This window comes from Mesocricetus auratus, unplaced genomic scaffold (genome assembly GCF_017639785.1).
Source record: "Mesocricetus auratus isolate SY011 unplaced genomic scaffold, BCM_Maur_2.0 Super-Scaffold_4256, whole genome shotgun sequence".
NCBI lineage: Eukaryota > Metazoa > Chordata > Mammalia > Rodentia > Cricetidae > Mesocricetus > Mesocricetus auratus.
In genome coordinates, this window is record NW_024429182.1 from 15,169,110 (window position 1) to 15,185,949 (window position 16,840).

Consider the following 16,840-nt stretch of genomic DNA (forward strand, 5'->3'; position numbering starts at 1 on the left):
CTGATACCCATACCCCTGCCCGCTTACGCTCTCTTTACTCTCGTCTTCCTCTCCATCTCATCTTCTCTTACTCTTGTCTCTCTCTTATAATCCTCTCTTACTCTTCTCTTACTCTCATCATCTCATCCTCTCTCTCTCTCTCTTACTTTTCTCTGTCTCTTGTATCTTAACCTCTCTCTTTCAGCTCTGCATGGGTTGGTTACCTCTCATTCCCCTGTCCTTCCCTGTCCACATGGGATCGTTAATCATGGTTTGTGTCTTAACAACAATCACCCCGCAGTCTGCTGGACTGATTTGGTGGTTATGGTGGTTTTGTTTGTTTTGGTTTGTTTTTTTCAGGCTACCTTTGAACATGAGGCAGTCTTACCTCAGCCTTCCAAATAACTGGGATTATAGGCCCACCTTGCAATGTGCATTTCTGTCCTCATATCTCTAGGAAAAATGCTCTTGGGGTGCTGATGGGGAAGTCCTGTGTTAGGTCAATAAAGCACTGTTGGTCGATAGGGAAGTAAGATAGGTGGGACTAGGAGTCGAGGATGATTCTGGGAAAGAGAAACACGATGTAGCTGCCATAGGGGTAAGAAGTCCAGATCCTTTCTCCGGTAAGAGAATATACTTAGATTAACAATTATGGAGTAAATACTTAAGTCAGAGCTAGCCAGTAAGAAACAAGCAAACGGCCGACAGCTTCATAATTAATACAGCGTCCTGCGAGTTCTCTGGGGGTTCAGACAACGCGGCAGGGCCCAGGCGGATGGTGGGGAAGACTTCACCCTACAGGGTGCTTTTCCTGCTCCCTGCCCCCTCACACACACACACAGGGCACAGACCCAAGGAATAGGAATGACTGGCTTTACTTCTGCAGTGAGATGAGCCTCTTGAATCTCAAGGCCTGCTGGGCCTAGAGCATGGAGGGCATGCTGCTTCAAGTTGAAGCAGAGATGCCTGAGGGAAACTTCTAGGAGGAGGGGCAAGTGGCACTTTCAGTCAGCTTCACCTGACTTGGGCGAAAGGAGTCACAGTGTGCAAACTTCCCAAACCTCAGTGTCGAGCCCCAGCTACAGGACCCCAGCAGCTCCCTGTGTACCACACCAGCCGGGCCCTTCCTGGTCCCCCTTCCTTCTTGCCCCACAGAGTCACAGTTCCTGAGCACATACGGCCTCGCCCTCGCCCAGGCTGAGTCGGCCAGCTAAAGAAGGGGAGACCTCAGTGAGGTACCCGGTACCGCCCGAGCAGCTGCCCCACGCCATCTGCTCTCTCTCTGGGCGGCACCCAGGGGTGAAGAAGCCGGATGCTGGCCAGCAAGGGAGGGCCCTGCCGGGACGAGGACAGTGAGGTCAGCAGAGAGGCTTTGCACACTTCTCACACTGTCTTAATGTCCAGCGTATGCGTCTGAGCCAGGTTCTGTCGCTGGGCTTTGACCACACGTAGGCGTCTCCCGTGCAGCGTGAACCGGGACCAGGTGAAGAGCTGCAGCAACGCACAGGTGACAGGCACCAGCACCAGCAGGTAGAAGCAGCCCTGGCGGAGTGTTGGAGCCTGCGCTGGGGCCGGGGCCGGCGGCTCCGGCCATGGCGGGACACTCCCCACTGACATCATCGGGGGCTGCTGAAAAAGGTCATGACCTAAGGAAACAGCGTGAGGAAGGACCATGGTCAGCCCCGCTGCCTCTGCACAGTGCACAAAACAGCATCTCAGACAGTACATACAAGTGTCCTAAACCAACCGCACAAACTTTAAACCAAGCCTGGCGGTGGTGGCACAAGCCTTTAACCCCAGCGTCTGAGAGGGAGAGGCAGAGCTCTGTGAGTTCAAGACCGGTTCAACTGGTCTATAGATTGTCCAGGACAACCAGGGCAAAACAAAGAAACCATGTATCGAAAAGAAATTAAAGCAGTCTGTTAGCTGGCCTCAATCTTATAGTTTCCTACCTCAGGGTTAACAAGTAACTGAGATTATAGGTATATGCCACCGCCCCTAACCACCTATATCTATCTATATTTTATTTTATTTTTTTGAAACAGGGTCTAAGTAATCCTGGCTGTTCTGGAACTTACTATGTAGACAGAATTCACAGTCTTTGAAGTGCTGGGATTAAAGGCAAGTGCCACCATGCCTGCTTCTTCCTCCCTTCCTCTGTGGTCTAGGAAATGAGCTTCTGGTCCCTCCGCCTCTACTTCCCGAGTTCACCAGCTCAGCTACCCTCCCCGGCACTGTTTTATTTCCTGAGACAGTCTCATGCACCCTAAGTTGTTCTGGGTAAGGTACAGCTGAAGGCAACCTTGGACTCCACCTCCTGCCTGTGTCCTGAATGCAGCAGTTACGGCTGCACACCATCTTGCCTGGCTCCTTCATAGCCTTTTCTGTTTGTTTGCTTTGCTTTTGAGACAAGGTTTCTCTGTGTAGCCCTGGCTGACCTGGAACTCACTAGGCAGACAAAGCTGGCCTCAAACCGTATCTCTGACATCAGTCCCAAACCCATTTCTCACACTCTCCCTTTCTCATGAGTGACAGGGCCATATCTCAAGCATCTGTGGATCCTCAGCTGTCCCTCCCCACACCCATCCTTAGGTGTCACCCCAGTTCTAAAGTGTATCCCACCTGCTGCCTCCCTACTCCAAGCCTCCGTAGCCTCCACCAGTCTCCTGAACGTCTCACGCTGATGACCCGTGGTCTGCGTGACTCCTCAGGGCAGCTACAGAGAACTTCAACACGTCACTTCCCAGGCTGGGAGTCTCCCAGCAGCCTCCCTGGGCACTGAAATCCAACTACTACGCCACCCTGTCCACCTTTCTCCCTGCCTAGGTTTCTTTTTCCAAGACAGGGTCTCTCTATGTAGCCCAGGCTGTCCTGGAACTCACTCTGTAGACCAGGCTCGCCTCAAACTCAGAATCTCCCTGCCTCTGCCTCCTGAGTGCTGGGATTAAAGGCTTAACCACCCTGCCTGCCCCTGTCTAAAATCTAAGCTCCACAACAGCTAAGATTTCTGCCTGTCTTGCCACTGCTACCTCCCTTACACACCGGGCCCAGTCTATACAGAGGCCTATGGCGACTTGTTGAACGAGTCAACGAACTTACAAAGAAATGGAGGAGTGAGCCAACCAGGGTTATTATCCCAGGGCAGCCCAGGCCTCGGCACAGCCCTTCTGCCTCCCTCACTAGACCAGAGCAGGTAGGGCAAGGAGCCTCACCTGTGTAGAAGCAGAGAAGCCAGGTGCCCAGCAGCGGGGCAAAGGTCTGGCCAGGTTTGGTCACCAGGGCAACCATACCGAAGAGAAGCGCCGAGGCCGCCTGCTTCCGATGGTTCAGCACCAGGTCCTCATCCACCAGGTCAGTGACCACCAGGGTCAGCAGCTTACAGGTGCCCTCGGTGAAGACACGGTTGCTGCCGGTGGGGAGAGGGGCGGGGTGAACGGGGGGGGACGCAGAGTGTGGGGGCAGGGGCGGGCAGGGCATACCTGGCAATGAAGAAGCAAAGCAGGCCAGGGCGGTCTGGGCCAGCCAAGAGCATGAGGAGGCTGAGCCCCAGCTTGAGCAGGAAGAGCCCCCGCACCACGGCATAGACGCCCCAGCGCCGGCACAGGGGCAGGAAGTACAGGTTGTTCAGATGAGGAGCAACATAGGAGACGCCTGAGGAGGGAAGAGGGCCCCACTTCTTCAGGGGCGACGCCACAGCCTCAGCAGTGGTTGGCAACTGACATGGTGACCAGAGTCTCAGTTTGCATTAACTGTACACCAGCAATGTCTCGCACTGCTAACACTTTATGATCCCATCTCAATTTTCATTTTATGTGTATGCATGTTTTGACTGCATGGACATCTGTGCAGAGGCCAGAAGCAGGCATTGGATCCCCAGGAATTGGAGTTACAGACAGTTGTGAGCCACCCTGTGGATAAATGGAAACCAAACCCAGTCCTCTGGAAGAGCAGCCAGGGCTCTTAACTGCTGAGCCACCTCTCTGGCCTGATTTTCACACCTTAATTTTCACAAGCCCTTCATTGGTATTTTCAGGAGTTGACTCTATAGTACCCTTCATGCATAGCAAAATCTGTGAACTTTCCGACCTTTATATACAATGTCATGTATCTGCATAGGACTTACATACACACCCTATACTTTCTTTTATTTGATTTTTTAATTTAGTGTCATGCAGCTCTAGATGGTCTTGAACTCTTGATCCTCCTGCCTCCTCTGCATGTGGGAAATACAGTCCCTACCCCAAAACAAACCCAGCTTTATTTTGTATTTTTACTTTATTTATTTATTTTTGAGGCAGGGTCTCTCTGTGTAGCCCTGACTGACCTGGAACTCTCTATGTAGAGCAGGCTGGCCTCAAACTCACAGAGACCCACCTGCCTCTGCCACCCAAGTGCTAGCATTAAAGGCGCTCACCATTATTCCCAACTTTTGTGTGTGTGTGTGTGTGTGTGTGTTTTGTTTTTTTGAACACCCAACTATTTTTGTTTTACTTTATTTTTGTTTTGAGACAGGATCTCACTATGTAGCCCAGGCTGGCCTGAAACTCAGAGATCAGTCTGTCTCCTTCTCCTGAGTGCTGGGATTAAAGGCGTGCACTGCCATCCTCAACCTTTTAATTTTCATTTTAATTATTTGACACAGGGTCCCATGTAGCCCAGGATAGCATCTCTCTTGCTGGGAAGCTTACACTGACCTTGAACTTCTGGTACTCCTAACCACCTCCCTATATCAGTTACGGACATCTATCACCACGCCATGTTTATGCGGTGCCGGGTAACCTAGGCCAGCAGAGCCTCACACCCATTCTACCAACAAGGCTACATCCCAACCCCTCTCGTATACTTTAAATTACCTCTTTTTTCTACTTTAAAAAAGTCCTTGTTTTCTGTCTGTATATTTTTATTGTTGTTACTGTTGGTTGTTTTTGAGACCCAGGATGGTAACAAAGTCTCATAAATCCTTAGTTCCCATAGTGCTGAGTGAGATTACAAATGTGTGCCATCAAGCCTGGCATAAGTGATGTTGATTATTTATAATATTCAGTACCATGCCAATGTTATGCAAATAGCTGTCATACTGTATCATTTAAGAGACAACAGGAAGGAAATAAAAAGGCTGGAGGGTCTGTGAGATGACTCTGCATGCAATGGGCTTGCCACTATGTCAACAGCCTGAGTTTGATCCCTGGGTCCCAAATAGTGAAAGGAGGGAATTGATTCCAGGAAGTTGCCCTCTGGCCTCCACATGTGCACCATGGCATGCATGCACCCACACTCTCACCACATAAACAGTAAATAATAAACATGTAAAAAAAAAAAAAAGACTGGCCGAGTGTTGGTTAATCCCAGCACTGAGGAAGCAGAGGCAGGCGGATCTCTGTGAGTTCAAGGCCAGCCTGGTCTACAGAGTGAGTTCTAGGACAGGCTCCAAAGCTACAGAGAAACCCTGCCTCAAAAAACAAACAACCAAGACCATACATGTTTAATGGAGACACTTTTTTCCTCCTGATACTTTAGATCTATGGTCGGCTGGATCCGTGAATATGGATCACACCACTCTGGGGAGGAGGGGGCGCACTCTATTCTGTTATTATCCTCCGCTCACAAGTAAGGCTGGGGAAAAAGAAAAGGCCAGGCAGTGGTGGCGCACGCCTTTAATCCCAGCACTCTGGGAAGCAGAGGCAGGTGGATCTCTGTGAGTCTGGGGACCAGCCTCATCTACAGAGTGAGTTTCAGGACAGCCATGGCAACACAGAGAAACCCTGTCTCAAAAAACCAACAAAAATGAAAGCAGCTCAGAAAGACTGAATAACACATCCAAGTCCACTCAGCACACTGGCCGCTGCACTGCATCATGTTGCCTGTGGTGTCACTGTCACCGTGAGGACTGAGGTGGGGACCACTAGACCTCCATTCAAGGAAGCTGGACTGGGGGCCACTGGCGGAGGTGCCACTTACCCAGCAGGAAAGAGCCTGTGGAGAGGGAGATGCGGTCCGACAGCAGGTGCTCCAGGAAGAGGGGGAAGAAGTTGCTGTTGAAGTGACAGTGAAACACCTGCAGGGCACAGGGCGGGTCCTCAGGGCCACGGGCAGCAGGTGAGCAGCAGCCTGGGCCAGCCCAGGTGTGAGCGCTGGCCCTCCCCGTGCCACCAAGCATGGGACATGCCAGGACAAACCTAAACCACGCTCCTTGTGGCCTACCTAATTTTACTTAAAGTCGGAAGGCATGGCAAAACAGCAACCAGAACAATTTTTAAGTTTTCATGACTAAAAACAATGAATGTATTTAAAATGTATTTAAAAAATACAAGTTTGGCTAACTTGTATACTACCTATGCTTTAGATGGGGCACTAGATGTCTTAAAAAAGATTGCTAGAGGGGCTGAAGAGATAGCTCAGTGGTTAAGAACATTGGCTGCTCTCCCAGAGGACCCAGGTTCAATTCCCGGCACCCACATAGTGGCTCACAGTCTTCTTAGCTCCAGTTCCAGGGAACCTGATATCTTCTTCTGAGTTTCTGGGGTACCAGGCACCCACTTGTGCATGGACAGACATGTGGCCAAAAAAACCCAATATACATGAAATAAAATTAAAAGAAGAAAAAAGATCATCAGAGAGTCCCCATAAAGGGAATTTCAACACTTGGGACGCAGAGGCAGGTGGATCTCTGTGAGTTCAAAACAGAGCGAGTTCCGGGTCAGGGCTACATAGAGAAACCTGATGGGGGAAGTCCTTCTGTGTATATGTTTGTCTGATTGGTTGATAAATAAAGCTCTGTTGGCCAATAGGGAAGCAGGATAGGTGGGACTAAGGGTCGAGGAGGATTCTGGGAAATGTAGTCAAGAGTGGACAGTCACCATGTGATCCCGGGAGGGGAGGACACAAGTATGGTGTTCTCAGTAAGATAAGACCTTAAAAAAATATATATTAGTAATTATGGGTTAATAATTAAGTCAGAGCTAGCCATTAAGAAACCATAGCAAACGCCAACAGCTTTATAATTAATATAGTGTCTCGTGTGTTATTTGGGGGCTGAGACAGCATCAGGACCCAGGCAGCTGGCAGGAAGAGTAGACGTTACAGAAACCTGTCTTGAAAAAACAAAAACGAAAAACGGAAAAAAAAAAAAAAAGGGAATCTCTCAGCCTTCGCATATGGATGAGACAGGACTGGCCTTGGAGGCTGAGACCAGCCTAAAACCACATAGGGAGAGGCAGGGCGTAGCTCAAAGGCAGAGTCGTCCCCTAACAATATACAAGGCCCTGGGGTCAAGGACATGCAGCACTATGGGAATGGGGGGACAATCACACAAGGGAGTAAGAGCACAGAAAGTGCTAGAACCTAGGTCTCCTAACTTCCCAACCTTCCTACCATCAAACCTCAGGGAGGCCTCCTACATTCCCAGCTCGTGAAGTACCCTTGAAGGAGGGGTGAGGGAACGGCTCCCCATACCTGTACCAGGTCCATGCCCACGAACCACAGGAAGTTTTGGTGTCGTGCCAGCTGCCGGAGGTACTGGCCCAAGCTGATGCTGCCCGCTTCCTCACCACCCACCAGCAGCTCGTCTTCACAGGCTCTGTGGGGAGAGGGCAGGAGACTACAGGGGTTAGACCAGAGTGGGCCTGGGGACCGACTGAGTGTTAAAATTAGACTCTGACCCTAGGGAGCCAAGGCTAGTCACTCACCCACCGTCCACGACCGGGTCTGAGCAGCCCCTTTCCCTCCTGGTTACCTCAATCCGTTGCCTCAACAATCGTGTGGCCCCCAGAAAGCCCAGCCCAGAGCCAGCAGCTAGTACCACGCAGAAGGCACGGAAGGAGGAGAAGTCCTCCTTGTTCCAAAAGGCGTAGGAGGCAAAGACGGACATGGAGCCAGCTGCACTGAAGAGGGAGCAGTAGAAGTTGAGGTGTGTGCGGCCGTGGGCTGAGAGAGCCAGGTCAGCCAGCAGGGCATGGTGGTGGAGGTCCACAAGTGTCAAGAAGCCGTCATAAAGGCACAGGCACAGTAGGAACTGCACGCCAGCTGGGGCCCAGGGCACCCAGAATGCCAGGAAGGACAGCGCCAGCAGTGGCCCATGCCAGCTCAGAGCCCGCACCCGTGCCAGCACCACATCTCTGGAGGAGAGCCCAGCCTCTGACCTGTCAGAGAGAAAAAGGTGTTAGGAGGTAACCATCCGGCCTGAGCAGGCCCTAGTTCCCATCGCCGGGCCCAGGAGATGGGATGAGGGAAGATACACCCCACGTCTCCAGCCCCTGATTTCAGACTTATGGGGCACAGCTTGCCAGTCATCCACTCTATCCTCAGCCCATTGAGCTTGTCAGGGATGATGGCCAAAGGGCTGTGGGATGCTGATTCTAAGGGTTGGGTATAGTAATGAGCAACAATAGGTAAGGGGTAAGGGCGTGCATTAGAGACAACAGGGTAAATGTGTGGTACAGAGTCATGACCCATGCCACACTAGGGTCAACCCCTCCCGCCACTTGGGCCACCCTCATACCACAGCTGGCATCCCTTCCTTTTCCCACCCCAAATATGAGCAGTGGTCCCGTCAGGGTGAGATACTGGCAGTGAAGACACACCGGGGCTGGGAGCTGAGAAACTGGCGGTCACTGAACCAGCCGAAGAGGGGGTCGTTGAAGCTGTTCCAGAGGAGAAATACAGTCTGCAAGAAGAAAGATGGGAAGGTGGGCTGCACGGGGCTCCCCAGCTCTAGTCTATGCACTTTCCCCAAAGATGGTGTGTAGGAGGAAGCCTGTATGCCGCCATTAACCATGTGACTTAGTAGAGGCGCATACAGATGAGGTAATAAAAGAGCGGTTTACCACACTGCTAACCACATCCACTTTAAGCATGACTAAAGACGTATACGTCCTGTATGCGCCTCTAGTAAGTCACATGGTTAATGGCGGCATACAGGCTTCCTCCTACAATGGTGGCAGCTTCTGGCTGGCAAGCTTTCGTTTGTGTCGGTTCTGTCAAAGCCCCTTTCCTGGCCAGTACACGCATCAAACCCCAGTGACCCAGGGCAGCTGGTAAGTGTATCCAGCAGATTAAAGCATGCGGCTAAGTGCACTACATTACAGACGAACATACAGCAGTGGACACCTAAGGCAATGATCAGGAGTGCTACTAGGATCCTCCTGAAGAATCATTAAGACACCCCCAGCCCCCAGCCCCTCACCCTCTCCAGCTTTTCTGGCTGAGTCTTGCTAAGCACAGCCTGCCCGAAGCACCTAACACTGGCACAGAACCCAGCCCCTTCTGTCCGCCTGGAAACCTGATGCCCTAGTCTCCCACCTGCCCCATGCTTGGCCTACCTCTCCAATCCAGAAGGACACTTTGTTGATCTTATACACCGAGACAAAGGTGTCCACGTAATACAGCAGGAACACATTGTGCAGGATGGAAGTGAAGAGGGCCAAGGAGCCGTACACCACAGCTGTGGGCAGGCCCAACAGCCAGGCTTGAGGCCAGTCTAGCCCCATGGCTGCTGGCCAAGCCTCAGCCCCAGGAACACTGAGGTGGGCTCACAGATGCTGGCAATCTGACCATTCTCGTCTCTGGGGAAGAAGAAGCCAGTTAGCAACAAGGATCAGCTCTCTCTCTCTCTCTCTCTCTCTCTCTCTCTCTCTCTCTCTCTCTCTCTCTCTCTCTCTCTCTCTCTCTCTCTATCTCTCTGTCTCTGAGACCTTTGACAACCCATAAGATAAAATAACTCGTTCCGGGCTGGAGTCTGTAGCTTGTCGGGTGCCTGCTAGTCTAGCTCCTAGGTTTAATCCCTGGTACTGAATTTTTTTTTCTTAACCTCGTTTCCCTTGGGGAGGAATTTGCATGTGAAACGACACTGGGGAATTACCAACGCAGTAGGGCAGAAAGAATCCAAGTTAGAAGCCACCACTCTGGAGTTGTTCCAGGAAACTGAGGTGGCCCATGGGAGAAGAAAACAGGCACCCAGGTCCTGGGCCAGCTCACATTATAGGGCTGGCTGCTCAGCGCACTGTACAACCTCAGCTGTCTAGACATGACCACAGTGGGGTCAGGCAGTGTGCTTATAGCAGCAGTCAAGGTAGTTTCTCTTCTCAGAAAGGCCAAAGGGGATCACGCCGTGAAAGAACAGCTGGATTACGTGAAAAAGCCCGTAGAAATGTTCCGTAAGCCAGGCATGACGGCACACGCCTCTAACCCAGGGAGGCAGGCTGACACAGGGAGACTAATTCAATGTCCGTCTGGGCTCCACAGTTCAGGCCAGCTTTGGTTACGTGCTGAAGCCCTCCTGAGCCAGGAGCAGTGTGTTCAGTAAACACATGTTGGTATGATTATTATCTTTATAAAATCCCAAGAAGCACTATTATGGTTTTATAGAACAATCCAGAATAAACTCCAGAGATGAATCCCCATCACAGACCTCAGGTGGAGACAGAGCTTTCCATACGGTGAGCCAGCCCTGCAGAGGCAGGAGGAAGACGGTGTGTCGGTGCCTCCCAGCCTGTGTTTCTCTCCAGATTCCACCCCTCCATCAGCAAACAGCCTTGCTCCTCCGGTCTTCCTACCTGCCACCCACTTCACAAGAGAACAGAGGCCCCACCAAGGATGGCGTGGAGCCCACATTGTTCTAGCTGCATATCATATATCCTGTAACCTGCAACCAGGCTCGCCAGCCCCTCACAGACCTCACCTTGCACAAGAGCTGGTGGCCTGTCCTGGGAATAGCCCAGTTGGTGGCCCTGGGCCAGCTACTCCCTCTTCCCAGTGGGAAAGTTAAGACCAACTCTCTTAAGGTGGAGCTTAAATGCAAAAGGAATAGAAAGCTTCAAGCAGAAAGCCCGGGACATTGAGGACTCTCCATAAGCAATAGCTCTTACCGGGTTTCATGGCCTTTAAAAATTGGCTGGGAGTTGGGGATAAGGCTTAGCGTGTAAAAGCATTTGCTGTGCAAGTGCCAAGACCTGCACTCGATCCAGGTAACCCACACAAAAATGCAAGCTGAGGTACTAGAGGGATGGCTCAGTGGCTAGGAGCATTATTGTTCTTATGTAAGAGCACCCACATGGCAGCTCACAACCACCAGTAATTCCAGATGAGGGGATCGACGGCCTTAGGACCTGCATGGGTTCCTACATGCAGATGGTGCACACGCATACACTCAGGCAACACACATACAGGTAAAGTTAAATAAATACTTGGGGGGGTTGCGGTTTAAGTCAGGATTTTTCTCTGTGTAACAGCCATGGCTATCCTGGGACTCACTGGTAGATCAAGCTGTCCTCAAACTCACAGAGATCCACCTACTTCTGCCTCCCAAGTGCTGGGATTAAAGGCGTGTACCACCACCGCCTGGCTAAATAAATCTTACCAACAACAAAAAGTGTTCTCGGGTGACCTTTTTGTTGTTTTGTTTTTTTTTTGAGACAGGGTTTCTCTGTGGCTTTGGAGGCTGTCCTGGAACTCACTTTGTAGACCAGGCTGGCCTCGAATTCACAGAGATCCGACTGCCTCTGCCTCCCGAGTGCTGGGATTAAAGGTGTGCGACACCAACGCCCGGCTGTGACATATATCTTTAATACCAGCATTCAGTAGACAGTTCAGGTAGATTTCTGATCTGCATAGTAAGTCCCAGGCCAGGCAGCATTACATAGTGAGATCTTGTCTTTAAAAATAAGGTTTTTTTTAAAGAATGAAAGGCAACACCTGAGGTCATTCTCTGACTTCCACACATTCATTGTGATTCACAAATGCAAACATGTACACATACACAGATATCACATGTGTAGCATATATATGTTTTCTTTTTAACCAGTTAGGGACCCCTAACAAATGCATTACTAAAGTCTTTTTTTGTTGTTTGTTTATTTGATGTAAGGTTTCACTATGTATCATGTGCTAACCTAAAACTCCCTAGGTAGACCAGGCTGGCCTCAAACTTGTAACAATCCTCCTGCCTCAGCGTCCGCCGGGCTAGCATTAGAGGTGTGAGCCTCCACACCTAGCTGGTCGTCACTGCAGTATTCAGTGTGGGTGCCTCCCGCAGCGTCCCCTCTTTCCCACGCGTCACTCTCCAAACCCTTCCTTAAATGCCACCCCCACAAAGCCCCGGGTGTGACTATGTGCTGGCTCTTAGGCATTCAGGACAGGCCTGGCCCCCACATCCACAACTGTGAGTCCTGCACAGTGCAGTTACTATTCCCATCTACATTTTACAGGAGCAACCAAGGCTCTGAAGGGTTTTGTTTTGTTTTTTGTTTTTCCAAGACAGGGTTTCTCTGTATTGTTTTGGAAGCTGTCCTGGAGCTCGCTCTGTAGACCAGGCTGGTCTTGAACTCACAGAGATCCACCTGCCTCTGCCTCCCGAGTCAGCAAACACCCTCTTCCATGGTCTTATGGAATCCTGTTCAGTCCGTGCACAGGCTCAGTCGTATTGTTTACTTTTGAAGTACCTGTTTCCTTCCCTCCAGCCCACAAGCTGTGGAAGAGCAAGGCTGGGCCAGTCCCACCTCTGTCCTCCCAAGCTCCTGTACACAGGGCAAGTGCTCAATTAACACCTGCTTAGCCTATTGTCCCTAAAAGGCCAATACGGGTGTCCTCTGCCTTAGAAAGGGCAGTCATTGGAAAACTCCCGGAGACCACATCAGGTGTTCTGATCAACTATGGGAGTTGGAAAAATAGCAGCCTGGAAACTGTACTGTCCTCTGAGTGAATGTGTGGAAAAAGGCTGCAGATGGACAGACAACAGAGGGGAGCGCTGAAAACAGCCAAGGGTAACGTTTATTACACTTTCTCCAAGTTCACAGCACCATGCAGAAAAAGCAATGTCGGCAGAGCATGGCCCAGGCAGTGAAAGCAGCGGGACCAGGAGGCGGAAGCCTCCAGCAAGAGTCTAGCAGGATGAGGGCACCAACTGAATAAGGGAAACGTTTCTCGGTTTTAGGAGCCCTCTGGAAACTTGCAAAGTCTCTCACCTAGCTCTCCAGGAGAGACTAGAAATTCCCTGCAGCCCCTGTGAATCTAGGTACGGACGGGTTGCTGATGGAACCGGGGGAGGAAACCAGGGGTGCAGGGTTGGAACGATGACCCTCACAAGGAGGGTGGGCGTGGCTTCCCACTGCCTTCAGAAGGCCCAGTCAGCAGAGACCCAGGGGGGTAAGCTACTAAGTAAGTGTGAGGTGCCAACTAGCCATCGGAGTTCATTCCCACTTCTGTGGAGAAAGCAAATCTACTTCCTGCGAGGGAGGTCCAGGGGGCAGTAGTCCATGAACAGGTGGAGGCATAAAAGCAAAGCAAGTATGAGGCGTGCCATTTTCTCAGTAAGCAGCTGACTGGATTGTGGTTCTAGATCCTTGTTTCACACCGGTTTTTTCTGGTATCTTCACAGCCCGGCCAGTGTAGCCCTAGGAGAGCTGCTTCAGTGCCCGTTCTCTGGCACTCCTCGGGTGAGAGGGACTTTCCCCCTCCTTCACAGAATTCTTGGGTGGCACGAAAAGGGTCACCGATTCCCCTCAGAATCACAAAATCACTTAAGTCCCCGAGGAACTGAAAATCAACCCAGGAGATTTTTACTCAGAAACACGTGTAGTGGTTGCACATTAATTCTCCAGCACCAAGGCTCAGGCCTCACCCAGACCACTAAATTGGGGTTTCTGGATGTGATGACCAGCATAATTTTTTCAAGCTTTCCAAGTGTGCCCCCAGGGTTAGGGCCGTTAGGTCAGTAAGTGGACCCTGGCCTGAACCATCGCATCCTCGGACTCAGATTCCTCTAGGGACAACCTAAACACAGCATCCCTTTCCTTACCTCAACAGAGCCCTTCTGCGGGGATTCTGCGCTTGAACCCAGCTCCTCCTGACACCAGAATTTTCCAGTCCACAACATGACACCGCAAGGAACCCCGCAAACTGTCCCAATGACTCTCACACCTCAATGCATTCCCGCCCCACCTTCAGGTTTATCATTTGTGCCAGATCGGCTCCCTCGCCCGTCCGCCCGCCCGGGTCGCGGGGCCAGCAGCTCACCGCAATCCTGGCAGGGGATGCCTGATTCCGTGGTTGCGGGGAGCCAGGTGCCAGCCAGTGCGCCTGCGCGCTACCAGCCTCGGGCTTCCCGGGTCTCTCCCTCCGCCCCTTCCCAGCGATTGGCTCCGCGCCGCTCTCCCGACCGCAGCTCGGGCAGGTGACCGCGCCTGAGGCTGTCGCTGCCATGTTTGTCATGGGCTCTTGCCCTTAGGGACCCAAAAGAAAATGGACATCAGCAAACAGGTTGCCTGGACTCCTGACCGACTTATCCCCTCTCTTTTACCTCCACGAAAACTGTCGTTTCAGCTCGAATCAAATTTCCCTTTGGGACGCGCTCCTCCCCTTCCCTGTTCCTAATTCAGAGGATGAGCATTTAGCACGGCCTTAAGGCAGATATTCACGACAAGGGACCATCGAAGTCTGGATTGTGAGCCCGGTGAGGCCGGAGTCCTGCTGGAGGAATCGTTCCACAGGGGGAGCCAGGGGCTGGGCCATCTACCCACAACCACGTAGGCGGACCCTTCACAGGGGTAGTAATGAGAACCAGAGAAGCAATCCCAGCGACAGCCACAGCGACAAGCCACAGCTTCTCCCAGGTCTCCTCCAGGAGCGCGGTCCAGGGAGCCACGCTGGAGTTTGCTGCGGCCCCCGGAGCCGCTCCAATTGCTTCTTCACACCGGGGACCTGTACTAACCAGATCCAAGCAGCCTTCAGGGGGCCACAGCTTGAGTGGCGGCTGATCCCGGGGCTGACCACCAGCCCTCACAGAGGCGGCTTATGTCAACCTGCCCACTCTGTAACAGACTCTCCTCTGCGCTCTCTGGGCATTACCGTCCCAGGCAACAAGGGAGCTCACTCTGCATCTGATGCGGGGGATGCTGCCCGCCGCATGCGTGGCACTATCATCTCCCGTGAGCGCCCATGGGAGGTTAAGCCTGATCTTAACGTCTACGGAGACCAGAGGAGACTGAGACGGAGGAGCAGGCTGCTGCTGTGAGCATGAGGGACTCCAGGGAACAGACGCTCCAGCTCCTGAGGTCATTGATGCTCAGCCAGAGGGGGCAGACGGCCAGAGGAAGCGCAGGAGCCCTCCACGCCCATCCAGCGGTTCCCTGCTGAAGACCGGAGGGCTCAGCCAGCCACTGAGGACTGGTCAGCAGCACCCACAGTGAAGGCCACCAAGGGGGTTGGAGCCACCATTGAGTGACCCTGAGCTGCTCTGCAGACACACCTGAGCAGAGGGGGATAAAAGGTGGAAGGAAAATAAAGTTCTGAAAAATGAAAATGAGGAAGAGAAAGCCATGCCTGGTGGTGCTGGCTTGTAATTCTTTTTTTTTTTTTTTTTTTTTTTTTTTTTTTTGGTTTTTCGAGACAGGGTTTCTCTGTGGCTTTGGAGGCTGTCCTGGAACTCGCTCGGTAGACCAGGCTGGTCTCGAACTCACAGTGATCTGCCTGCCTCTGCCTCCCAAGTGCTGGGATTAAAGGCGTGCGCCACCAACGCCCGGCTGTAATTCTTTTTGTTGTTGCTTTGTTTTATGAGACAGTTTTTCTCTATGTAGCTCCAGTGTCCTGGAACGCGCTATGCAGACCAGGCTGTCCTCGAACTCACAGAGATCTTCCAATCTCTGCCTGTAGAGTGCTGAGATTAAAGATGCCATCTGTAATTCTTGCCACTCAGAAGGCTGAGGGAAAAAAAGTTCAAGGCTAGCCTGTGCTGAATACAGGGTGAATTAATGTCAATCCAAGAAATTTAGGCCCTGTCCCAAACTAAACAAAAACAAAAACAAAAACAGGGCTAGGGATACACATAAATAAAATATAAGGAAAACTGAGGCCCTCACTATGTACTGTGCAAAATATGTACACTGTTCTGAATGCATTCTCCTCAAATTATACATGGGAAGTAGATGCTATTATTTCCATTTGCAGCTTAAAATAACCACCGGGTGGTCATTGACCTACTCCTTTAATCTCAGCACTGGGGAGGCAGAGAAAGGTGGATCTCTGAGTTCAAGGTCAGACTGGTCTACAGAGTGAGTTTCAGGGCAGCCAAGTCAGTGGATTTTTCTGTCCCACCTGCCAGCTCCCAAATAACTACATGGAAACTTAACACTAATTATGAAAGCTCAGCTGATAGCTTAGGCTGTTCCTAACTATGCCCTATAACTTAAATTAACCCATATCTTTTAGTGTACATTCTTTTACACGGCTTGGCTACCTTTCCTTTGTAATGTCCATGCTGCTTGTCCTGTGACCCTGGTGTTCAGCTTTTTATTAAAGCTTTGTATCTTCACAGTATACAAAGAGATTATTCCATGTTTCCCCATTTTTGTCTAAATAAAACGGAAAGGCTTTGCTGGGTGGTGGTGGTGCATGCTTTTAGTCTCAGCACTTGGGAGGCAGAGGCAGATGGATCTCTATGAGTTTGAGGCCAGGAAATTTAGGCCCAATCCCAAACTAAAAAACAAACAAACAAACAAACAAAAACAGGGCTAGGGATACACACAAATAAAATATAAGGACTACTGAGCCTCTCACTATGTACCTTGCAAAACACACACACAGTTCCAGGACTGCTACACAGAAAAATCCCTGTCACTGTACATGATTGATTAAAATATAAGCACCATTCTGGATAGACTGAAGGGTAGGATAGTCTGAGCTATCTGTTGGAAATCCTGGACGAATTGTGATGAAAGCCTACGGTACAGACTTAGGGAAGTGGTCAGTCCTGCTGCTCCAGCGGCTATACCCGTAGTTATGCCCAGGGCTTCCAGAGCGGTGTGACCTGAATTGCTGTGCTGCTGTAAATTCAGTGATGGGAACTGGCTAGGGATCTTCACCAGGTACCACC

General features: G+C 51.2%; 1 protein-coding gene across 8 annotated transcripts; it reads right to left on the reverse strand.

Moving 5' to 3' along the window:
* Window positions 1–838: 838 nt before the first annotated feature.
* Window positions 839–14,105, reverse strand: Mfsd13a (major facilitator superfamily domain containing 13A). 8 transcript variants are annotated; one of them, XM_040743496.1, is made up of 9 exons: window positions 13,987–14,105; window positions 9,297–9,539; window positions 8,559–8,641; window positions 7,665–8,117; window positions 7,432–7,555; window positions 5,938–6,034; window positions 3,459–3,655; window positions 3,192–3,366; window positions 839–1,608 (listed from the first exon to the last, which is right to left on the reverse strand). In XM_040743496.1, exons 2-9 carry the CDS (start codon window positions 9,462–9,464, stop codon window positions 1,373–1,375), a joined length of 1,533 nt encoding a protein of 510 aa, XP_040599430.1. In that variant the 5' UTR covers window positions 9,465–9,539; window positions 13,987–14,105; the 3' UTR covers window positions 839–1,372. The 8 variants fall into 8 exon arrangements, with proteins under 8 accessions (XP_040599430.1, XP_040599418.1, XP_040599407.1 ...); XM_040743484.1 differs by having other exon boundaries at window positions 839–1,625; window positions 3,192–3,385; window positions 3,459–3,630; window positions 13,987–14,104; XM_040743473.1 differs by having other exon boundaries at window positions 839–1,625; window positions 3,459–3,652; window positions 13,987–14,104.
* Window positions 14,106–16,840: the final 2,735 nt, after the last annotated feature.

Coding starts and splice junctions, on each gene's coding strand:
- Mfsd13a (XM_040743447.1), bottom strand. CDS start 9,464: ATGGGGCTAGACTGGCCTCAAGCCTGGCTGTTGGGCCTGCCCACAGCT. Junction 8,118..8,558: donor TTTCTCAGCTCCCAGCCCCG/GTGTGTCTTCAC, acceptor TCTCTCTGACAG/GTCAGAGGCTGGGCTCTCCT. Junction 3,656..5,937: donor CACAGGCTCTTTCCTGCTGG/GTAAGTGGCACC, acceptor TCGCCCCTGAAG/AAGTGGGGCCCTCTTCCCTC.